The sequence below is a fragment of the Perissodus microlepis genome, chromosome 18 (genome assembly GCF_051167445.1).
Source record: "Perissodus microlepis isolate ML-2025 ecotype Zambia chromosome 18, ASM5116744v1, whole genome shotgun sequence".
Classification (NCBI taxonomy): Eukaryota; Metazoa; Chordata; class Actinopteri; order Cichliformes; family Cichlidae; genus Perissodus; species Perissodus microlepis.
In genome coordinates this window covers 5319052-5344476 of record NC_140478.1, presented here as the reverse complement: position 1 = coordinate 5344476, position 25425 = coordinate 5319052, and the positions used below count along the sequence as shown (strand labels likewise).

The window sequence follows — 25425 nt, the reverse complement described above, 5'->3', positions numbered from 1 at the left end:
GGCAGTAAAGCACCTGATGTTACTGTTGTTCACCCTTAAAAGACACGAAGAGGAAGAAGAAGAAGAACGCCCATTTTGCTTAGAGTGTCCGCATCGAAGAGTACATAAATATCAACAGACAGAAGAGGACAAAGAGCTGCAATGGACGGGTAAATGTATTTATGTTGCAGCTGGTGCTTTTGGGTGTGCCCTCCACAGCTATGCGTGGGCCGTATTCAGAATAAAGCATTTCCCCTGCTCGGTTTGACACAGGCTAAATGTTAGCTCCCCTGCAAATCGTGAAGCTGTATAAAGCGAAGTGCACGACGTTAGCTAGCTAACATCACGAAATGTATTACTGAAATGTCTTGATTGTGTGGGGAGCATTGTTCATCAGTATGTTTTATGTGTCTTTTTCTAACGTAATGGTAATGCCTCGTGTTAACAACCTAGTTAGATTAAGACACTTGTGCGTTTCGGCGTAATAATGCATTGTTTTGTGTGTAAAATAAAATTGAACGTTTGCCTGCTACATTAACAAAGCTGCCGGTAACAGTGGAATCAATGTAAGTGGTTTTATGGCATTGGCGACTATTACTGTCAGTTATTACAATTTTAATAAGCGATTAGTTAACCCGGCGTTAATGAATCATGTCAAAGCCGACATGACTTGACAGTTGGTGCTGCTCGCGCATTAACTGAAAGCAGGCTCCTTTGTCTGGAATAATGTATGCTACACTCACCTCTGTCGGGGTATTGTACATTAAGGGTTTAAAAAAATATATATTATTATTTCACTGTGAGAGTGCGTCGCACAACAGTTTGTGCAGTTAACTATATGCAAAATAATGCAATAAATAAAGGCGGTTTTTTGGATTTAGGTTTGTTTTAAAACACTTTAGCATCAGTATCAGGTGCTCATACTTCTCGGACTGTACATTTGGAAAGAAAAGGGATAAACGAAAGGTGTGTAAGAGGAACGTATATCAGTTTAGTAAATATGGCCATATTCAAAGCAGGCTGTAAAGTTGGTGGGTGTGTTGAAACAGAACAAATGTGATTGTGTTAAGCGGCTGTATTGTTTTTCTTCAAGTAGTAATATGATTTAAGGGAATATTAGCACCAAAACTACATATACTTTGTCATTTTTGTTACTCGCCTAGACGGTACAGTTTCTACTTAAAGCTCTGAAATAAGAAAATCAGTTGTTTTGCAGACTGCATTGATAGTTGTATCTGTGCAGTCATCAGAGCTCCAAAGTATCGACAGTAATAAATGAACGCAAGTTAAATTCTCACCAGCAACATAATAATTTCCAATTTTACTAAGCAATACTTCAATTTTGGTTTTAATTATGAGAACAATTACATTGTTTCAGTGCTCACGAGATTTGCAGTTTATCCTTAATCTCTTTTCCCATTTGTTTTTGGCAGTGATGTTGCGGTTGGTGTGAAAGTAAGTTGTATTGCTGAGTTATGGTTTTTTTCCCTCTACTCTTAACAATTATGTATTCCCTGACTGTTTGACAGTTTTAGATTTTTCTTTGTATACCTTTTAGATTTTGTTGAACATAGAAGTTTTAACTTTTTTTCTTTTTTTGCTTGTTTTACTAGAGAGGCTCAGATGAGCTCAACATGTATGGTAGCAGCCCCAACTCTATGACTGGTGAGTTCAGTTGTAGCTTGAATGGAACCCACAAGCACCTCCTTAAAAAGTGTTTTACGTACATATGATACGTGACCTAAAAGGTAAATTCAGTGCTAACGGTTCCCAATATTTCTTTTCTCTGTCAAGTCGTGATTTCACATTACAAGTTCATAATAGTTCTGTTCTTACTTCTTTGTTACAGTGATCCTTGAAAATGTGTCAGTGAACAAGTATGCCCAATAACATGACCCAAACTGTGTGGTTTGATATGAAAAGCTATTGATCCTTAATGTTTGTCTATATGTGCATATTCAGCGAATGGCAGTGACAGTAAGAAACAACGCCTGGACGAATCACCTCCCTCCAGAGTCCTCCACATCAGAAAACTTCCCAATGAGGTATCAGAGACTGAAGTCATCGCTCTGGGGCTGCCCTTTGGAAAGGTCACCAATATACTGATGCTAAAGGGGAAAAACCAGGTGAGCTACAGTGAAATATTCTCGCTTCGGCTAGTGCTAGGATGGAAAATAAAACATTCAACTTTTACACAGAATGGGAAATTAACTATTATGCACTGGGCCTAATGCAAGGAAAAAAGGCTATTTTCAGCCGCTCCCTTATTCCAAAAGTGTCACAACAGCAGTGGTGTGATTTGTCAGAATCCAAGAACTGAACCTAATGTGAACCTGATCATTGAATACTGTAAATAGATGATGTTACATTGTAAACTGCAAAAGAAGATGATACTAGTTATCACTTTACCCCCAAAAGCAAATGTTGAAAGGACAAAACTTTCCTAGCGAGTACTCTTGTAACAGTTAAGTTTCTCTATCAAAATATGCTAATACAGCAAATTTAGAAAAAAAGCTCTCTCACATTATTTTAGTCACGGAAAGCCATTACTAATATAAGGTGAGCAGAGTTTATTTCCCCCCCAAAAATTCATTCCTTTATTGAATGAGCGTCTGGCCAGTTATGAATACAGGTGGACTTACTAGTTGATTAAATTCAGCGAGACTGTGTCTGTTCCCCGGGGGCTTTCATTGGTGTTATTGATGCTCTGTGAAATTAGCCATTTGTGTTAAATTTTTCTGGATTTTTTGTCACCTCAACTGTAGCATTATCATTCTTCAAAAGTTGAACATGGTGTACTTTTCCAGGCTTTTCTTGAGTTGGGCACAGAGGAAGCTGCTGTAACTATGGTGAACTACTACACAGCTGTCACACCACAGGTCTGAAGTACAACTTTTTCTATAAGCATTAATGTTTTCCGTTGTTGCTTTAATTCTTAGTAACTAATATGTGGATTTGTATTGTATTCAGGTCAGAAATACTCCAGTCTTCATCCAATATTCCAACCATAAGGAACTGAAAACAGACTCTGCTCTTAACCAGGTAGATGGATTTATTTATTTGTATTTGTACACTAAAGACTGTCCTTCACCCAGTCCTCGATGAATTAATCTTATATCACCTTATATTGTTGTGTCTTTTCTCTTTCCATTCAGAGGGCCCAGGCAGTACTGCAGGCAGTGTCAGCAGTTCAGGATGGAAGCTCTCCGTCCTCTGACCCAGGAGTTTTGGACTTAACTCCACCCCCCAGCCCTGTCCTGCGAATTATCATTGACAACATGTTTTATCCTGTCACATTAGATGTTCTACAACAGGTAAAACATGAATACTAAATTTGGCATTATGTTTGGTATTAGGGCTGCCACAAACGATTATTTTGATAGTCGACTAGTCACCGATTATTTTTGCGATTAGTCGACTAATCAGATCATCATCCATTGGACGTAAAACGTACAGCTTATTGCACCAGCAGCATCTTCTCTTATATAACTATCATTAGCTTACAGCTTTAAGTGTTTAAGGTATGTGCTAACTAAAAATAAAGACAAGATGATAGTTTATTAAATTTTAATGAAATTTGCAGATTGTTTCGGTGAAGTTTAATAAACTCAGCCGTCTGCTCCTTGCTATCTAAAATATAACAGGACACCGGAGTATATTCTCGAGTATCTCACACTTCTGATAATCAGCTGTCTGCTTGACGTTTATTCAGCTGTGTAAAAACTATAACTTTAATCTCAGCCAAACCGATTTACTCAGGAACAAATAAAATACTAAAAAAAGCCAAACAATAACATTTTGAAGTTATCTAAGTGACTTATATATGTTTAACCTGAGTAGCGAAAGACGGTGGTGGGTTTGAAAACGATTTGCGGGAGTCCGGTGTTCTCACGGGCTCTAGTGAGCCTTGCCCCCGGTTAGCTATCGAGCTAGTGGGTAACAGACGTCTCCGAAAACGTCGGAGCGCTTCTGAAAATATGTGGTGTCTTGATAAACTGAGCAAATATTTGAGGTTTACACAGCTACATTCTCGCCTGAAAATATTTTAATCGTTTATTTTGTGACCCAGAAAGAATAATAAGAGTAATATTAAAACTAACTAGCTGCCGCCATTGTTGTAAACTGAGCTGCGCTGCGCTATGAATTCTGGGATACAGCTTCTTCTTCTTTGGGGTTTAACGGCAGCTGGCATCCTTGTACATGCAGTGCTGCCATCTTCTGTTTCAGTCCGTTATTACACTCTTAAATCCTACTACTTATTCCTGCGTCTTTTGTGATGCTTCAAACGAGTCGTCGACTATTAAATCAGTCGTCGACGATTTTGATAGTCGACATAATCGTGACTAGTCGACTAATCGTGGCAGCCCTATTTGGTATACACAGTCTGGTATTTTCTGATGTTTGGACTACAGGTCAGAAAAAGAGCACAGAAATAAACTAAGGGTGCATATATCCGATATTTCGATCAGATATCCAGTACTGACCCCAAAACTGGATGGTAAAAATGGTAAATGGACTGGTTCTTATATAGCGCTTTTCTACTGAGCACTCAAAGCGCTTTACAAGATGTCATGACAATGGACTGATCTATAGTTTGAGTCCTTCCTTTCAATTCTGTGTTTGTGTGCTATCCAACAGCTAGCTGCAGAGCTAAGGTAGCATAAAGCTAACCTCAGTTATACAAAGCAGCAGCGGTTTGGAGGCATTTCTCATTGCCAACAAAAGTTTTCTTGCTCAACTGTAAACTGTGGTTATAGTGACCTGACATGACTGAAAACATAGGATGACACAACTTTACTTTTTCTCACTTTGTCTCCCTCGTTCACTTTCACTCTTATTATATTCTTTCGTAGAGGCATTACATCAGGTCCCAGAGTGAAGGACATTGGTTTGGTTTAACACTTCATGTGAAGCTTTTATTATGGTAACATAACATGATGTTGTCAACTCACTCATATTATTTGCCTCCAGATCTTTAGCAGTGCCACACTTCAAGTGTCTGTGAGAAGAAAAAGCATTAATTACTGTGACTGTAATTGGTAGCACTATGTAGGCAGGATAGCAACTTAATTTAAAACTGGTATCGCATCATACTCAGCATTGGCAAATGTCCGCAGCCAACGTATTGGATGTTAACTGGAAAAAAAGGAATCGGTGCATCCCCACATTGATCATCATCCCCATAAGACTTTTCAAAAGCTGTTTTTGCTGACTAGTCATTTGTCTATATAGTTTGAAACTGTTATCATAACAAATCTAATTGGTGGGACACTGGTTTAGCTCACTGGGTTGAGCATGTGACCTATATATAGCCTTAATACAGAATCTTGGGTTTGATCTGCCTCGGGGCCATTTACTGTACATTTTGCGCGTGGTCTTTCTCCCAGCTTTCCTCTCTTGTCTCCACTGTCCATCATTACAAATAAAGGGTAAAAAGACCCCAAAATACATTTAAAAAAAAGAAAAAATTGTGAACCTTACTCAGTTTAAGTTTGCTGCTCATGGTTTTATGGTGTTTGTTATTAAATTCTTTCTTTTCTTTTCCTCTTCTCAGATCTTCAGTAAGTTTGGGACCGTAATGAAGATTATAACCTTCACCAAGAACAACCAATTCCAGGCTCTTCTGCAGTTCAGTGACCCCGTCAATGCACAGCAAGCTAAACTGGTGGGGCCACAAATACACAAACTGGAGCTAACACATCAACAACACATAAAAGATCTTGAATAATCAGGCCCCATCTTATCTTAAAGACTTCATACTGCTGTGTCACCCCAATAGTGTATTTTGCACTCAGAATGCAGACTTACTTATTTCGAATTAGAATGGGAGGCAGATTCCAGGATTCTTGGTTCTGTGGAACCAGCTTCCAGTTTTAATTGAGGAGCCAGACATCCTCTCTACTTTTAAGATTAGGCTTAAAACTTTAATTTCGATAAAGCATATAGTAAGGGCTGGATCAGATAGCCCTGAATCCTCCCTAGTTACACTGCAATAGGTCTTTGCCTTCCCATTGTTGCAAAAGCACAAATAAAGTATGCAGGCAGATGTATAAATGGCTGACAAAACCAGAAAAAACAATGCTTAATGTGTTGAGCCACTACATGCTGACAGAGTAGCAACAGTGTCTAACACTTTCTTTTCTCCAGGGTTATTAAAGTATATCTCTGTAGGCTTCAGATCTGTCTTTCTATCTGTCGCCATCTATGTACCAAAATACAGTTGTACAACATTGTCGTTGTTGTTGTTGTTGTTATTATTAATAAAAATAATAATCTGGTACTGACCTCAAAATATGAGCTAAGAAGTGCTTTGCTCAATTGATTTCGTCTGACATCTTAAAAAAATTTCAGTATTTGATACCACAACATTGACTGCATGAACAGAATCAACTTTTGGAGACTATTGTACAAGCTTTTATTTCTCTTTTGTTCCTTTTACTTCAGTCTTTGGATGGACAGAACATCTATAACTCATGCTGTACTCTGCGGATAGACTTCAGTAAACTGGTCAACGTTAACGTCAAATACAACAATGATAAGAGTCGAGATTACACCAGGCCTGATCTTCCTACAGGAGATGGAGAGTCAACCAACAAGGATCATTCTTTACTGGGTAAATAGACCACCTCCTGAATCCATCTACCAAACATCAACTTATCTGTCCCTCCATTTATCCATAACCCTGTACTGTCACATTCATAACTCCATTTGTTTGCTTTAGATGGAACACATCCACAAAGAAATTCTTTTGCCAGTCATGGGTCAATTTAAGGAAGTGAATTTGAAGCCAGTTACCGACACATTATTACAGTTACACTGAATATGTCGTAATCCTTTCCGCTCTGTATTTCTTTGTGTATTTAAGAATAGAGAATAAAGAATGCAGTTAGTCATTATAATAATCAATCAATAAAGGCCAATAAATGCAAGTAAATAGATTGTTTGACCTACAGAGGGATGCATTTAAAATTAACTTTGAAAATTAAAGTGAATAAATGATCTGGCAGACATGTGTGGGTCCCTTCATGTGTATGCCTCCCCAGACAATTATGACCATCCAACCGGAAGCATAAAGTTCTCATTGGATTCTCCAGACCCTTTCAGATCGTTCACATGTGCTCATGATGAACCTGCTTTTTCTAATCTCTGAAAAACACAGTGCGCAAGTGGTCGACCTGCCAATTCTGGTATTCTGTGGCAAATGCCAGTCGGGCTCCACAGTGCCAGGCAGTGAGTCCAGGGCCCACTAGAGAACACTGGACCCTAAGCCACCCTTGTGAAGTCTGTTTCTCTTGTTTGGTCAGTTTGGAAATTTGCACTACTGGTCTCCTGGAGGTCATTGTGTTGGGCAAGATTTCTGTCTCCCATCTGTCTCTTGGAATCTCCTGAGACTGTCCTGGGAGACATCGGACACTAAGAAACCTTCTGGCCGTGGCACGTATTGATGTGCCATACTGGAGGAGTTGGAATACCTGTCCAATCTCTGTAGGGTCCAGGTATCGCTGGTACCGTCTCGCTACCAGTAGAGACACTGATAATAGCAAAATGCAAAACTAGTTAAAAAAAAACATTAGAAAAAATAAGGAGGAAAACATGTCAGTGGTCCCCACTTGTAAACCATTCTTGTCACATTGTTTCCCCACTAGTGCACCTGTTGTTACTTTCATTAACACCAAAGCAGCTGTACCTGATTAGCCTTGCCCTTTGCTATTTACCTGACCAGATCAATATCCCATAAGTATAACTGACTTGGTGCTAGGGTCTGGTCTGGGGGTGTTTAAAGTTTCTGGGTAATATTATGAGTTGTCCTCTTTAGCCTGATAAAGTCTAGCACGAAACAGTTACAAAGAAATATATTGCACAAGTCGTTGATGGTGCATGGGAGTCAGTTAGAAATGTGCAATACTTCATACTTTTGCAATTTATGCAGTATCAGACACAAAAGCAACTTTTTGTGTTATTGTCTTCATAAACTTGGTGTTCTTTTCTACTGCCCTTGTGCTCTTCCCTTTTACATTAATGTTATTCATTAATCACTCTGAATATATTCTGCAAAACAATCAACTTTAACACCATGTTACTGTATTGTGTATTAGGAAGGGGCAAGTATTTGAATTGATCAACCAATCAAGAGTGTGACTTTCAAACAGACCCAGCTTTTTGCAGTTTATACAGGATATTGAAAGCTTATTTTTCTCACAGGCTTCCTAAATATGCGTCTTCTGGGTCAGTACAGTAGGTGCACCGGGTCATCTCAACGAACTGCTTATGGTTGGGAAGCATAATGCTTGTTGCCAAATATAGTTGCGGCAAACGACACAAATTCTTACAAGCTTACATTACAAGATTACAAGTTTGTTGTAGTAGCTACAAATTAAACTGTAGACGTAGAGAAGTATCTTCCATCTTTGAAGCAAAAGAGATCTTACTTGCATTTATTTCCATCAGGTTGTAGCTGTGGGTCAGTTTGTTACATTTTATTTGAGAAGCAAGTTTCTTTCTCTTAGACAAGTACACGTTATTCATAGCAAATGACACCATTTGTATACTGACTTTTGGATGTCCGTAACTTGTCTCTGGTCATCCTACTTGTACATAAATCATCTCTGTTCCTCTTTTTGTGAGGTGTCAGCTTACAGGTTGCTGGTGTATTGCAGCCATGCTGTAATGCTGATATATTTTAGATCTCATTTAAGCACAGAGTTCTTTTTTTAATGTTAATTTTGTCTCTTCTAATCTGGTGACGATGCAGTATCTGAGTAGTTTTCGATAAATATTTACTTATTGACTGTAATAACTCATTAAATATAATACTGTTATTTAGGCCAGTATGGATTTTTGTGATATTTGTACTCTTTGGTGCTAGGTTAGCTAAGTGTTGTGTGGTATAAATCTAGCTGTTATTGTCTTGTAGGTACCCCATCTGGAGCACTAGCTTCCTACTCTAGTGGAGGAGGTTACTCATCTTCTCTCTCCCTCTCGCAGGGTGGAGGTACCTATACTTTTTTTTTTCTTATTTTTGTTTTTCCATGACTCTGCCTCTGTTACTGCTGCCCTGTCTCCTGTCATGTCCAGCTATGATTACTATGAAAGCATAGTGGTTACGAAATAGGTCGGTTGATATTGAAACTAAATATATAAATGAGGCAAATAGTGGCCTTAAGAAACTGCTGTTTACCATCTTGTAAACAGTTGGGTTCTTTGCAGTCCCCTGTATTATTATAGTTCATCACATAATAAATGTTTTTTCCCAATAATGTGCTGGCATTGATTGACCTGAACTATTTTTATGAGCTTTTTTAATCTTATTTTTAATATTTAAATATATGTATAGGTTGTGTTAAATTAGCTGAACTGTTTAAACTGTGCTTTTTCAGCTTAATTTAATAGCAATACTGAGAGTTTCAGAGATTTAAAGATTGCTGCGTTTTGAAGTCTTGAAGAATTTCTCTTTGTAGATTAACTTGTTCTGTTCACCAAAACACTTAAATGGTTTAGATGCAGGTTGTATGTTTTGGGCGTTGATTTTTGTAAAAAAAAAAAAAAAAAAAATAGAAATAATATTCAGTCAGATGTGTGAAAACTTTGCTCATGGTTGTTTTTCTTCCCCATGTTTTAAAATGAGGGGTCTTTGTTGAGAGTGTAAATCTGTGTTGATTCAAATGGCCCTGTTAGTTGAATGCAGTGAGATTTGGGGGGGAAATGTTATGTGTGCTTCATTGTTGTCGACAACTACACCCTCCCCCAGCTGTACAGTTACAGCTGTTACCTGTATCCACTAGCATATTTTTATTGTGTTAAACATATAAAAACAACTTGAAAAAAGCTTTAAAGGTTAATTAAAAAACAAACAAACAAACTCAATAATAACTTATATTATTTACTGTTGTTTTAACTGTTTAGCTGTTATCCATCCACATATGTCCCCCAATTACAGATTACAGCAGCCTTGATCATTCTTTGCTGTATGAATGATGTTGACTTTTGAAGGTTATGGGGCTAACAGCTTTTCTAGTGGAAGCCCTGCTTCTCTATGTGGTTTACCTCTATAGAGAAGAAGCAAAAATGTTAAATGGTATAGTGCAGGTAATGTTCACTTTGGTGACCGTTCCCTTTCATTTCTGTAGTGCCAACAAGTACTACTTTTTTTTTTTTAAGTTGAGATAGCTAAAGTTAAATGGCAATTGTCACACCACCAATAACCTCAATCATGTCAGACCCTACCCTGAATTGGTTAGGTTGTCCATTTTGATTTCTTTTCATGTCTTTTTTTCTTTATCACATTTGAGGAATTGTTACATATTTCGCATTTCAGATCGCAGTAGTTCTTTCATTTAGAATCTGTTAAACTGATTAAAAATAATAGCCCTGCCAATGTTTCATGCAGTTAGCTGACAATAAACAAGTGTGTTGGTGTTTCTAGTTTTTGTAGTTTAGTGTCTAATTCTGAGATGTGCCTTCTCTTGTGCTTTCCGAACAGGAGCCATCAGCCCTCTGAGTGCGGCAGCAGCGGCAGCAGCAGCTGCAGGTCGCGTTGCTCTATCAGGATCAGGAGTGTCAGGGGTCCTGTTGGCATCCAACCTAAATGAAGAGGTACACAAACCATGTGCATAATGTTAAAGTAATATTTTTAAGTTCTGTAAAATGCACTTATTTGAATTGTTGGATGCTGCTGAAGTTTTTAGTAGTGTAAATTCCTGTGTGGGCTGTGGTTGGATGTGTGCTATGTCTTTTGTGTGCTAAATTTTTCCCATATCTTCCTCCACTTAGCTAAAGTATAATACATCGTCTTGACCCCTAAGCTGTTTCAGGGTTTTCTTCACTTAGCACCAAAACTTTTTTTCCCCAGTTAAATTGTCCAGTGTGGATTGGCCAATTTATCTTGTTTTCAAGAACTTTCTCAGATTCAGGAATGACTGTTAGGGAGTGGTGTGAGGGTGTGTGTGTCTGTATATGTGTGTTTTTGTGTCTGTGAGCGAGAGAGAGAGATGAATCTCCAGATTGATTTTGTTCTCCAAGACCCATCACAAGTCCTAAATTTTACTGTCTTAAAATATTTTCAACTACTTCATGTTTGATCCCATTGTGTCTGTCAGATGGTGAGAGGTTTCTCTGTAATAAACACCTGCATACTTGTATATTTTTTATCATAGCATTCTATTTAGTCTTTCAATTTTTTGTTAATTTTCTAAGTGTAAATGTGCAACTATTCTGTCATCTGTTTTTCCAGTATCTTCTGTACCTGTTATCTTTTTCTGTGTTCCATCTCTCTATCAAACTCCTTCTCTTTTCCTCTCTCTCTGTCTGTCTTTGTCCCTCTCTGTATTGAAATGGACTTCTTAGAAAAATAGTGGTTTCACACGTCTACCCTTAGTGCAGGAGCTGTATCCTGACTGTTTCATAAGAGCACACTGTTTTCTCTGGTGACCAATCCGCTTGAGAGCAGCAACTTCCACATACACTTGGGAGTCTGCTCAATACAGTCCATTTGTTAAGTAGTGTTTGGGTGTGGTGTGGCCATTCTTCATATTGTTATAAGTGTTGAACCTAAGTGATGTTTTTCAGTCACTTGCTCATTCTTTCTCAACTCTGTCATCAAATGTATGGATGGATTTTAGCTGTTTTAACATAGTAGACTTGAGTTTCCAGTTTTCATAGTAAAAGAAGTCCCAGACAATGAGCAAAACTTTAAAAAAAGCTTTCATCCATCTTGAACATTCTAAAATTTTTCGACTAATTTTGATAGTAGTAAAATGTGACAAACTGACACCCTTGTTTTGGCAATGGCCTCTGTTAACACAGAGGATCTTGTTCCAGGGTTGGACTACTTATAGTGATGACACAAGGACTTATTTGAAATGTTAGATTTTTTTTTTTTTAAATAGGATGAAATTTGTAAAATGAATGAATAGCTTTTTAGATCGTCCTGGTTTTAAATTGCCGTACATGGGAATGCGCCGACCCAATGCCAGTCGAATCATGACTCTGAAAGCTATATTAGGTATTAGTGACAGCGGGCCAATGAGAAACCAGTGTGACCATTAATGACATCACAGCAGTGTCACACTGAGCTTAAATGACACAAATGCATTCTTTCATTGTAGTTTGCTTTTACAAACAATGATTCCCAGTCTCCTCCTCAGAGGGATGGAAACAGCTTTGTATTTTAGTACTAGTGGACTATTGGATCGGTACTCCGTATTAGCAGGTATATTACAGGTGTTATTGCCTTGGATTGGTGCATCCCTAGTAATGTATCATTAGGACCTGTTTGAATGAATAATTTATTGCTTTGCATTTAAGTGGTCTAGCTCCATTGTTTGTATAAAGCTCCTCCACACTTGTCAGTTTGATCTGCCAGACATGGATGGTGGTTCTTGTGGCGCTCGATGCCTCCAGCCATCTGCTTCATGGTACTGTGTCCTTTTGGTTTGATGTGTTCTGCTGCTCACTCTTCCACTCACTCTTTGTTTTTTTGTTTATTATTCTACCTGCCTTCCATTGTTTTGTTTTGTTTTCCTCGCTGTTAAATGCATTCCGAAAGAAATGTTTGCATATGTGTGTAAACAAAACTGGACTGTGTGTGTTTGAAATCCAGCCAGCAATCAATCAGACTCCGTTGATATTCCACTGATGCTCTGTTTACTGACCTCTGCTTTGGTTTTTGTCCTCCTCTCCTCCTTTCTCCTTTCCCTGCCTCCTTTTTTCCCTCCTCTGCTCCCCCTTCACACATTTATTTTCTCTCCATGTGGCTATCCATTCTTTACTGCCGCACACTTCTCTTAACCCGCAACCAATCATCTACATTTGCCCTGAATTATTTTGCCTCCTTTCTCACTTTTTACTCTTCACTTTTCTCACTCTGATCTAAAACCAATTTGGTTTTGCCATTTTGACCCTCCTCCTCTCCGAAACTCCCACTCCCCTATGCCCTTCATCTTTGCTCCACCCCTCACCATCATGGAAACCACCACCCCTCGTCCAACGCTGGGCGGTCTGATTTCTACCTTCGTCTCTCCTCTTCCTCCTCCTCTGCTCCTCCTCTTCCTGTCCTCTGCTCTGCGGTCTCTCTCTCTAAAGATGGTCACGCCTCAAAGTCTCTTTACCCTCTTCGGTATGTTCAACCTCTACTATTCTATCTGTATATCTCTCTCTGTTAATCAAGTTTTGTTCACTTTCTTCAGTGATGTCGTGGACTTCTGTATCTTCCTGTATTTCCAAGCCTTTCTCTATTATATTGTGTACTCAAGAGTTCAAATATACTTCTGTCACCACATTAAAAGTGCAGTGAGTCTGACAGATTGTCCATTCGGTCAGCTTATCTCTAAACTCAAGACACCAAAACCACTTACATATATACCCTATAATGCATAAGAACTCTGCCTGGTCCACAGTTGGTGTAGCAGGCCTTCAGTCAAAAGACAAGTTTCTGTTTTGTTTTTTGTTGTTGGTGTTTTCTTTTTACATGTACAATTACAGAAAGCCGAAAAAGCCAAACTGTCAACTGCATATATGTATCTAAAATACTGCACCATATTTTCTTCAATTTTTTCAAGTCAATAGTCGGGTGTCTCTGTGAACACTGAGAGAGCTTTTAATTGTTCATACTGAGCATGGAAAAAAATGTATGCTATATGGACAAAAGTATGGGTAATCTTAAAATTTAGGTGTGTTTAGACTCTTTGCCACAGGAGTATAAAATTATACATCTAGCCATGCAGTCTGCAATTTGTGGAAGAACTCAGTGAATTGGAGCATGGTACAAAAATAAAATGGTGATGTTGCAATAATTCAAATCGTTAAAGTAAAGGTACAGAGCGGGGTCACTAATGCTCTGCTGACCCAAACATCCTCTGCCATTAACATCAACACAAAAACTGTCCACCAGGAGCTTCACAGCATGGTTTTCCATGGCTGAGCAGCTTCTGTACGTGTAGCTGGCATTGACAAGGTTTCAGACTGAGCTTAACAGTTTATGATATATCTTTAGTTTTGCATGTTTCTTGTACCACAGCACACACAGGCCAGTAAAAACAAGAGAAAATGTTTTTTTAATACCCATGGCCATTTAGAATCACCAGTTAATCTAACATGCATGTCTTTGGACTGTGGGAGGAAGCAGGATTTTTTTTTTAGTGGAAATCCATGCAGGTACAGGGAGAACAAGCCCCAGCCAGCCAGTGCTTGAACCAGTATTTGCTTTAATCACCCTAATTCTTTTCTTCTTCTTATAATTTTAAAACTGTACCCTAAAAGTGCATTAGGAAAGGGATTATTTAATGACTAGGAACCTGTTTCAGTGTTGATATGAACACCTGACTATTGTTTTAGGACTAACCTTTAAATACATAGAACATCTGCCTGTGAAAATGTAATTCAACTGCTTCATTGTAAAAGTGAGTGCTGAAAGATTTTACCGCCAGTAGAAGTAATAGAAGCGTTGTTAGAGCCCCACAGCGACCACAAATGAGATAAAATTTGTTTGGCAAAATATTGCATCCCTGCAGATTTCTGCTATCTTTCTCCTTGTGCCTTGGCTACCATGTGTCTTTTAGTGGTTTTTTATTTTTTCCTTCCTTACTGATAATCAGGTTGATCACGACAGTCCTGTGTACTCATTAAGACTCATTCTTGCGCTACTTTTCTTTCTATCCTTTTTTTTTCTAGATTTTGTTTTAAACAAGTGCAGTCAGTTTGCAGTTGGATTTTGCAGCCAATCAGTCCTCTAAATAAGTTGTGTCACAAAGGTCACATTGGACTGTCGAGTAGCACGAGAGTTTCTTGCCTTTACACTCATATAAACTAGTTTTTAGTTTTTGCAACTCCAAGATGTCCACAGTTCAAAATATCTCCATTGAAAATCACTGAAAAGATATCAGTCGTTCTGAGTTCTAACTAAGTCATGTTCCTGACTTAGTTTACTCTATATTTGTTTAATGACGTGTATTTTTGACCATGTCCGTGTCTAGTTTTCCATTTTGAATTGCATTATTAGGCTGGATTTGTGAGTCCTGCATACACTGCTCAATAATCAATCAGGTGTCATTGCTAAAGCTCAACCACGATTTTCTCATTGGTTCACAGTCATGATATAAAACTACTCAGGTTCACAGAGGCATTTTATTGACTTTAAAGTTGAAGTCAAATGGGAAGATTCCATCTTTTTCATTTGTCTTTCTAGCACTAACTTTATTCCTTCCATCCTTCACACTTCTCCTTTTTTTATCTTCGTCGGCTCCATCTCTCCTGCTCTGTCTGTCTTCTTTCTCTTCTCCCCTGCTCTCTTTCTCTCCTATCGATCTCCCTCTCTCGCTCGCGCTCGTTCTCTCTCGCTCTCTCTTTCTGTACCTTCAGGGGTCTATGGTGATGTGCAAAGGGTAAAGATACTCTACAACAAAAAGGACAGCGCTCTGATTCAGCTGTCAGATGGCAACCAGGCTCAACTTGGTAAGTTTGAGATCATTTAAGGCATGATGCTTGTATTTTTACAAACACTGTTTCAGGCTTAATGTGAAAACTTGCCAGTTCCACTGGTTGAGATATTTTGAAAAACTCTTTAGGAAAAAATTATTTATTTATTATAATACATTTATTATTTCACTGAAGAAAATGTTCTGTTAAAGATTCTCATTGATATGAAGAAAATGAAATGTGCTTTTGTTTTTGTAGCGCTTGAGATTTGCATGTACAAAGTCACTCGAGTAGTGATTTTGATCATTACAGTACAGTAATGATCAAAATCACTGCATCAGAAAATTTCATATTGTCAACATTTGTCAGATTTCAAGTTTTTTTTCTCTTGGTTTGCATTTCTCACCTGTAGCCATGAGTCACCTGAATGGTCAGAAGGTATTTGGTAAAGTGATGAGAGTGACACTGTCCAAACATCAGACTGTGGCTTTGCCCAGAGAAGGACTGGATGACCAACTATTAACTAAAGGTAAGATGATCCTGGAAGGCAACAAGGCAGTATCTTTCACGTTGCTTGTTGTGTATCAAAGGATTAACACAGCCACAGGGGGCCACAGTACAATGGCTTGTCCAAAATAGTAGCACTTTTTCCTGTAATCATCATTAAAACCTTTACTGGAAACAGCTGGTGGGAGTCCTTCATCAAACCACCCGTTTAACAAACTCCGATGTGAAGAAAAGCAAACTTTGCAGCTGCTCGCATCCACTGCCACTTTTTACACAGTGAAAAATCTGCAGTAAAGCTACAAAGGTTGTACTGAAATATACAGAAGTTAAAATGAAACATGCAGATGAACTGTTAATGTAATCCAATTTGGTGTTTAAATTAGACAACTGGCTGAAGGTTGGAGACAGCCATTCTGTTTTAATTTTTTAACAGTGTACAAACTTAAAACACTACAATTTCTAAAACTTTTGTTTTTGCACCTTTGAATATTTATTATTGCTCATTAATGAGACAAAAGTATTTCTTATCCAATTTATCGATGGAATAATCAATGAAATACGTGATTACTAAAATAAGTGATAACTGCAGCCTTACTCCAAAGCTGGTGTCAAGCCCTGCATCAAGAATAGCTGCCTAAATATGTATTTTACCTGGTTAATGTGTGTGGCTGGGCGTGGTCTGCAGCGCCGCTGCAGAGGAGGCGACGCACCTGAGCGGTACCCGCATAGATAGCACCCGTCTGTGCTATCTATGCTGTTATTATGTGTCGGGCTGTGAGCTGAAAAGCTACAGCCGGCTGTATGCGTGTTCATGGAAACATCGTCGGGTCTGCCGTGATATGTTTACAATGGGACTTCTGGTCCCGAACCTCTGTGCACAGCGTCTGCAAATCGGGGCTTTCATCTTTACGCAGGACTGTAAGCTGTCGTCTGTGAGGCGTGAGCGGTGTTTGTTTTTAACATAGTTCACGGTGGAGAACAGCTGCTGACATAATGTGGATCCGAAGATCCATAATTGGCCTACCTGGGGTTGAAAGTCTCGATAAATGCACGGCGTTTCGGCGGATATACCGGCTTCCGCGAGTGTGACGCTTATTTTGAGCAATGAAAAAATAATAGAATATAATTTTATTTTTATATTTCAATATCACAATAATCTTCCAATTTAGAACTACAAGTTAAAAAAGAACTAACATAAATAAATTACACTTAAGCTAAATACTTCTAATTTATTTTCCCAAACCACGCGGAGCCGCAGTATAAGGACTAAAGAGCCGCATGCGGCTCCGGAGCCGCAGGTTGCCGACCCCTGACCTAGTCCATGAGTCTAAAAATGTTTGTAGTTTCTAGATTTGGATATTGAATTATTAGCAAAACTTTTTAGCAGGTGTTTTTGTCAAGATATGGATATTTTGTTTTCAATACACAGATTTTTCTGGCTCACCACTCCATCGCTTTAAGAAGCCAGGATCGAAAAACTTCCAGAACATCTTTCCACCCTCAGCAACGCTTCACCTCTCCAACATTCGGTAAAATAGCCACGGACACATTGTATTATTTATAATTCTTTGCTTCAAGGTTATAACAGTTGCTGTTTTCCTGTTTAGTGATGGGGTAGGAGAGGATGACCTGCGTCTTCTGTTCTCCAACAGTGGAGGGACTGTGAAGGCCTTCAAGTTTTTCCAGTAAGTAACCTTTCAGTATGAAGTTATTTAAGACACTATAAGTGGTATTCGTTCTACTTTAAGTTAAAAGCAGTACACTTTGAAACACTTTAGATAAGTAGCATGCAATTCACTGGGGTAACTTACAAAAGAACACTAGAACCACAAGGGGATCATTTTGACCCTTTGGAATTTTTTAAATTATGTAACTGTGGTCAAATTAAAACACTATCATTTCATATTCCCAAACTATTCCTATAATGGGTTTTTTCATCAAATGGGACATCATTTTGTTCCCATAGAAATTAATGAATAACAAGAACAGAACATGTTGGGTTGCCTAGCAACACATATTGTTTACACACATTTTGATATGCATATTGCTATGACATGAGGCAGAGCTAGCTGGATGTGATGGATTGATAAAAGATGAATAGTTACTCTGGGATTGAAAGGTCGTGGGTGGGATGCTAAGTCGTGTCAGAGCGCGTTAAAGAAGGTGGAGTGTGTGACAGAACACGTGGAGAACCTGGTGGCTGTACAGAGCAGTGAAATCCAGAGCTCAGCAGCCTGAGCTCCAACTGTTTATTGATTGATTTATTAATACATTCTAATATATATTTGAACATTGCAGCCTGTAATGAAATAATCAAATTATCAAATTCTGGCAGTTGTAATGTTAAAGAAGAAGTGAACATGAGTGAACATGTTTTTGTTGCTTCCTGTGACATTCAACTTTTCTTTGTTTCCTGATTAAGAGACCGCAAGATGGCTTTGATCCAGATGTCATCAGTTGAGGAAGGGATCCAAGCCCTGATGGATCTTCACAACTACGACATGGGAGGAAATCACCATCTGAAAGTCTCCTTTTCAAAGTCTACCATCTAATCCAAATCCTTGTCACATTCAGATCTGTGACAAGCCAACAAGTCACTGTCAGTGGTCCCCTTTTTGAAAATTTCCTTGGAATAGTTTTCAGTGAAAAAAATGAGAAAATCAGAATTTCACTACAATATATTTTCTCAACCAGTAGAAGCAGTGCTTACCTTAGTCTCAGCCCAGAGGCAGTTCTGCTTTGATCCGTACAACATGTTAAAGAGCAACTAAACACCAGCTGAATGTGTTATCTTTGTTTACCAGGGTTACAGGTGAAAAAGACTTCAAATCTAACCTGGTGTTGAGATCCTCTTTAGAGCAGTACAGACTGGTAGTTTTCATTTAAAGTGCGGTCTGTGGTTTATTTCGTGTTGAACTGTCTGTCAGAGTTGACCTCTCCCTGAATTTATCTTTGAAGTCTGAGTCACTTCTCTATGTATTCCTTTCTGAACCACCTACTCTTTCAGCAGATACCAGTTTAAACATCAGGCTGGCATTGTTCTGAAAGCCATTTACATCGTCTCTGCTCCTCTTTGGTTGTCTGTTATTTTAAGATGTTTTCTGGACTGTTCCGCTTCTTCAAATCTCATGTAGTTCATTGCCAAAGTATGACATGTTCAAGGGAAAAAGAAATCTAGCAGTGGGCATACAGGAGTCGAAAGAAATGTAAATATGACCAGTATTACATTAGAAGCACTCGTTACTTAGAGGGGGTTTCTTTACCTACACCCAGTCATTTTAAAATGTAGTTTAAACACCAAGTGTAACAACAGTTTTTAACACTTAATGCACAAGAGTCATTGTGTCGCAATTTCACCATTTCTGTTTTTTTTCCCTTCACTTGCATACTTTCTTGCTGGTTATCCTGTCTCTGAACAATCATTTTGGAAATTGTTTCTACATTTAAAGAACATTAGAAAGTCTATTGTACCTTTTTTCTATATGATTTTAAAAAGATTTGTAGGAATGATAGTCATCGTTTGAAGTGAATTATGCTTGTTTCGGACATGTATGTCCCTGAAATGTCCTTCACAGCACAACATAGAATGTATCGACTCATTGTAATCATATTAAGGATGCAAAGGTGATGCCATCTGTTTCCTGTTTAAATCCCATCTCAGTCATTGGAAAAGCAGCCGTAAGTGGATGCACACACTCACATGCACAGGATTCTTGCTAATGCTATCTGTTTAAACAAGGTTTCAACATGTCATTCTGGTCTCTTGATATTAGGATAACCCATCAGGACCTAAGTACATGTGCCTTTAGTTTGATATTACTGTTGTGTTTTTAAACAACATGTGTATTGGTAATGATTGCCAATCTTTTGTTGTAAACCTATGTTTGGAAAAAATGTCTTGTTAATTTTAAAAAGAAGCAAACCTTGTCTTTCAGTTCTCTTTGACAGTCAGTGGTTATTTATCAAAGTGAGACGCACAAAACTTGTCACTGTTTCAGCTGAGGTCGCCTCATAAGTTGGTTTTATTTCTCTCACCTCTCGATCTTGTTTCCAGCTGCAGAGTTTATTTTTAGACCGTTTTTAGATGATTCTTGTAAATTTTCTACCTGAGTTCAGTTTCTTTTGTGATAAGATTCAGATTAGCACAAATTAAACACGTCTTTTCTACCAACCAGCTCAAGTAAAATTGTGTTTGTGTATGTCTGGGTAGTTTCAGGCCTCTGCTCTCATCTGTACCTTATCTATAATAAACGTCTCTCACTCTGTTCACTTCTCTCTGCTCTCACTTCTTTCTCTCAGCTTTTCCCTCTTTTGCCTATTCTCTTCTTACCACACTTGCAGAGAAAAAACGCTGCGCCTCCAAGGAACATCATTTGTTCTGCCTACAGTCTCATTTAAAATAGAAAACAAAATTATTTTTAATATGAAGACACCTCCAGCAGAACAAGGCTCAGAGCTTTACCTCTGTTGTCTTTATAGCCTTTTGGTGCTTGGATTAATCAGAAATAACGCAACCTGCTGTGAGGTACAGACCATCCAAGAAATTTCTGCTTTAAATGGGTGAAATTCCACCGGAGTCCCTTGGCATTCTGACTCTCAAATAATTGTCTTCAATTGTATTTCCATTTAGTATTATCTCATGAATATTTGTTTCCATACATGGAGTAGCTGTGACTCAGGAGCTAGAGCAGGTGCTGAAGTATCTTTGAGCATGATACTGAGCCCCCAGTTGTTTGTGTGTGTGTGTGTGTGAGAGAGAGAGAGAGAGAGAAGTGATGTACACCTTAGAGTAGTAGTGTAGTGACTGTTGAGTGCACAGTATGGGTAGAAAAGTGCAATATTGGTACCAGTTCATTTAAACATGAATAGTCGAGAACCATCAGGCTACTTTTTGGTCTTCTGGTTTGGGAAACAAGTGGTTAATAGTGATGTGTCACTATTAACAGCTTTGTAGTGAATCAGAAGAGCAAACTCCCATCAGTGAGAGCCGGCTCCCCAATTCTTTTTTTATGAGGTTTGTTGTGTTGGCACCAGGGGCGTTTTTAGCCCATTTTTGGGGGTGCTTCAGCATGAATCAAAGCACCCCCAAAAATTTCTTACTTTTTTGACAATATTTGGTACAGGATATTGTCTTTTTTGTGTGTGTGAGATACACTACAAAAAATATACAAAGCATACAGTACTTGGTTGAGATGTAATATTTTAACAACAAAAGTATATATACCCCCCTCCCAAAATGGTTTGTTCCAGCTCGCCTCGCCCCTACTCTGGCTCTGGTGCCCTTTGTGCCAGACCGATAGTCGCTGAGATGCAGCGGAGCGGAGGTGGACGTGCCTGCCTTAAAACAGGACATATTAGCTGCATTTAACCTTCAGTTACTCTTTATATAGTTAGGTAGGAATCAGACCATGTTTCTTTTTAGCTGAAAAATATTACACCAGGTAACCTGCAGTGTTGAAAACGTGTTTTCCGACGATGTTTGCTACCCTACAATCCGTCCTGCTCTGTAGTAAAATAAGCGACATTTGACCGTCCTGTTGCTCCCATTGAAATGTATAAAGCCTATTTAAAATCTAAAACTTAAAAGTGTCTGTAGCCTGCTGTTGTTACCACTGTCCTGTTTGAAAAGGAATGAGAGATGCCGGTTATTCTGTCATATGTGCCGATATTAAACCCAAGCTAACTGACTGCATTCCCATTAGCCTTATAACTCCTGTTGTGTGTGTGTACAGAGAGACAGCCAGGTTCATAATGGATATAAGGAAGTTTTTTCAAAAAAGGAGCCACATTCAGTTAAAAGTGTAAGATCAAATGATCCGTCAATAAAGGATAATGTTGGATCAGTGTTTCAGTATTTATATCTTTTATTAGATGTTCATGTGTTTGGTTATTTGCCTTTTGGTTGAAAGTACACTGAAAGGGGACTTTTATATTAGTGATTTCAATAGTATTTTTTTCATATTAATTTAACTTTTTTCATCTAATACAATCTATTTGTGTATGATTGTCAGTCCAAAGAGGGGGAGAGGAAAGAGGGGAAAGTACAAGGTCAGGAAAAATCAGGTAAGAAAACAGACAGGGAATAGTGACAGGCAAAACAGAAACTGTTAAACTGCTTGAGAGAGTTGACCACCAAACAGTGATAGATTTGCCAACCTCAAGGTGAGGTGACATAGGTTAAAATAAAAGAAAAAATCTGCAGAGCCATATTAGTAGTATCTGCAGTAAAGATCTTTTCATACATTATACCATAGGCACAGTTGTCTCCATTTTTATAATTTTTTTTAAATTAATATTTTGTACATTTCAAGGCCTCTTCTATTTTTGGAGTGTATTTTTTATGTATCTGTATTATATTATATATGCACTTTAAAAGTGAATCTCTGTCCAAAAAATGCACTCAGTTTACTTTTTACTCACTGTGAGCATCATTCATTATTCTCCCGCAGTAATTAAGGTTAGGATATGTTGTTGTTTTTTTTAAATTCTAATCCATTCTTCTTTTGCAGCATTTAAATAACCTTTGTCAGATTGGATGGTTTTGATACATACTTTTCAAAAAACTGTTGCTTTTCTTTCACAAATGTGGGGATTAGAATTTTTTTTTAGAATTGAATATTGATTTATTGATTAGCATTCAAATATCTCAGTGAAAACAGAATAAAGATCTACCACAAAGCAAGAAACCGAGACAAGGCTAATCAAAAGGTATTGGCTGAAGCATATGCTTATTAAATTGTGTTAAAATGTACAAAACAGTGATCTCATGTTTTGAGACTTGATGAATTTAAGAATCTTATTATTTAATAAAGAAATTTGCAGACTTGCACAGAGATGGTAAAATTATGATGACTGATAACGGAGACGAAGACAACAGTCGACGAGGACAGGGAGGAGCAGGGGTTTAAATGCACCAAGAAGACAGTCAGAGGGAACTCGGGACAACTGGAGACATTTAGGGATGCAGGGACTGACAGAGACGGGGAAGAAGTCTCATTGTGACAAGTAAAGTTTATCTTGCTTGGCTGGGCAGCTCTCTGGGTGCTCAGCACCCCCAAAGCCCTCATTGCCGAGTTTACTTTTGTCTGTATGTCATATTTATGATTAAAAGTAAAAAAAAACAAAAAACATTTTTTTAAAATTTTAATGAAATTAGATATAGATATTTCATATGGGAATTGATCCTGCAACATGAAACGCTGGTAATGGAAATATCAATATTTCAGGATCGCTACGTACCTCACAACCCCCTCAGTCAGTAAGTGAAACGGTGGACAGCGGAGAGGAAGAGGGTGCGAGTGCATCGCAAAAACACATAAATATGACTGACACCCGTAAACGAAGCAGCATGTGGCTCCCGTTTAAAGAAGAAGCAGATACTAACTAAGAGAAGAAACCAAATCAGCCCATCCAAGCTGAGGCATGTGATTTTTTTTGAATGTCAGCCTGCACTGAGGACATACTGTTTGGCTACCGAGTTTGGTTCTGTTTCTGTTCTGTGGGTTTGTTTGCAGTGTTTTGTCTTTGTGTTAAATTAAAATTAAAAGTTTGATTACAATATTAAACAAGAGTAAGAATGTCTGCTTTTGTAACAGAAGAAATACACAGAATTAGGAAATTATAGGGCTTCTTATAAAAAAACTATATATGAAAAAGTGTTTATCAGCACATAAAGCATTCATATTTGCCAATTAAAGCTAAAATATGAGGCTACAGATGATAATAAACTAAGAGCCATTTGGGAGGCAAAAGAGACAGCTCTTCTTTGGGAGGCGTGCCACAAGAGGACCAGCAGAAAGTGGCCCATCTGGCCACAGGTTGTCCACGCTAGGAGAGTGTTGACTCAGCCTGAAGCTTACACATTTCCAGTGCACAACTTTGTAAAGACGTGATGTGTTTGGAGAAAGGACTGGGAAGAACTGCTGTAACGTGCCTCTGATGGTGAGGATTGTGCGGTATTCTTGCAACTAGCTGGGCTGACCATGAGTATTTTTAGAGGTTAGCTGAGTACGAGCTGGAATCATAGCAGGGCATGGCCCAGCTTCAGCAACGCCCTACAGCTTAAGCATAAAACAGCTGTTCAGATGTGAAACCAGTGATAGTTTGATCGAAACATGTCTCTGAGCGGCCTGAAGCTGGAGAGATAGTCACTCACTCAGAAAACCAAGGTTACAGAGTAACCATACGTTCTCTATCATATCGAGACTCTCTCTCCATTCTGTTACATATTCTTTAAGACACCCCGTGAGGAGACAGTGACTTTGTAGCAAACATATATACACGGCACCCTGGTCAAGGCACCACCAGACGGAAAGGCCAAGCAGCTCGGCCTTTGCGTCTGGCAGTGTGGACATCTAGTATCCACACTGGACACCCACACTGGAATGAGCATGCTAAGCATCTTGGACACGAAAAAAGAACCTGCATCTGTGAACAAGAGCGGTGGATGATGCCGGCTGCCAGTGATTCCTGAATATAGTTTTCCATGGCCTCTCTTTCCCGTCGAGACAGGTTGTAAAGCCAGCTAGGTGGCAAAGGGGTACCTGGGAAAGGATCTATGGCACAATCATAAGGTTGATGTGGTGGTAGGGATAATACCTTGGTCTTACTAAAAACAACACCAGCCGCTCACTCGAACCTTGATATAAAGCTTGCTAACGCAAAGGCAGCAGGTCTTTTCTTGGGTTGGCAATATACTTCTCCTCAAGTGGCTGCATTTTTCTGCTGCCTCAGTTAATTTTAGTTGGGATGCAGACACTTCCACTTCCAGACAATCTTACGGCAGCTGGGTATAATAGCATCTATGATGCGACTCAGACTGTAAAACATGAGTGTGGTTCAGGGTTGGACTCCTGCAGAGGAGGCTAATGACCACAAGTTCTAGAGCCCATGGTTCCCTCTGCCCTTGTGAGCTTTTCCCCTTAAGAATTAAACAATAAAATTATGTTTTAAAAAGTGCATTTTGTATTTATTCTGGTCATCATTGCCTAATATTAAAATTTGTTTGATGATCTGAAATGTTTAAGTGTTAAAAATATGGAAAACCTAAGAAATTCAAAGGGACAAAAACTTTTTTCCTATCCTAAGGATTCACTTACAGTTGGAAATGACAGATTTGAAGAATAATGGGCTGAATTAAAGCATCACAGGCCTGGATACCCTTAATAAACTTACCAAATATCTTAGTCCCTCCCAATCATTTCACAAAATGAGGCTTCCCTTTGGCGCCAGCTGCAGTCTCAAGGCTGGAGCTGAACAACAACACCCTGATAATGGACTGTGTTTAGACTGTTCTTCCCATTCTATGCAAGGCCACCTGGGTTGGCTGGAAGACTGTTTACTTAGCCTGGCAGGGCGAAGGACACTGTCTCAGCTGAACTCTGGACACACACACGCACACAGACATATATATATATATATATGTATATATATGTACACATGCAGATATACACTCATCCCCCCCCCTCCAAACGCCTTCGATGCATATTCCCGTCCGATGCTGACGGTGGATCATGGAGACCAGCGTTT

General features: G+C 38.7%; 1 protein-coding gene across 1 annotated transcript; it reads left to right on the top strand.

Moving 5' to 3' along the window:
* The first annotated feature begins 22 nt into the window (after positions 1-22).
* On the top strand, positions 23-20166 carry LOC146367077 (polypyrimidine tract-binding protein 2-like). The gene is made up of 17 exons (XM_084912358.1): positions 23-149; positions 1413-1434; positions 1593-1644; positions 1942-2105; positions 2787-2858; positions 2950-3021; positions 3135-3293; positions 5534-5644; positions 6424-6592; positions 8894-8971; positions 10460-10572; positions 13060-13093; positions 15334-15426; positions 15803-15919; positions 17327-17426; positions 17505-17582; positions 18320-20166. The coding sequence occupies exons 1-17, from the start codon at positions 142-144 to the stop codon at positions 18447-18449; spliced, it is 1572 nt and encodes a 523-aa protein (XP_084768484.1). The 5' UTR covers positions 23-141; the 3' UTR covers positions 18450-20166.
* The last annotated feature ends 5259 nt before the right edge of the window (positions 20167-25425 follow it).

Bases quoted from the DNA above. Each gene is read 5' to 3' on its own strand.
- LOC146367077 (XM_084912358.1), top strand. The intron at 1,645-1,941 runs GTGAGTTCAGTT...GTGCATATTCAG, and splicing joins CAGCCCCAACTCTATGACTG to CGAATGGCAGTGACAGTAAG. The intron at 3,022-3,134 runs GTAGATGGATTT...CTTTCCATTCAG, and splicing joins CAGACTCTGCTCTTAACCAG to AGGGCCCAGGCAGTACTGCA.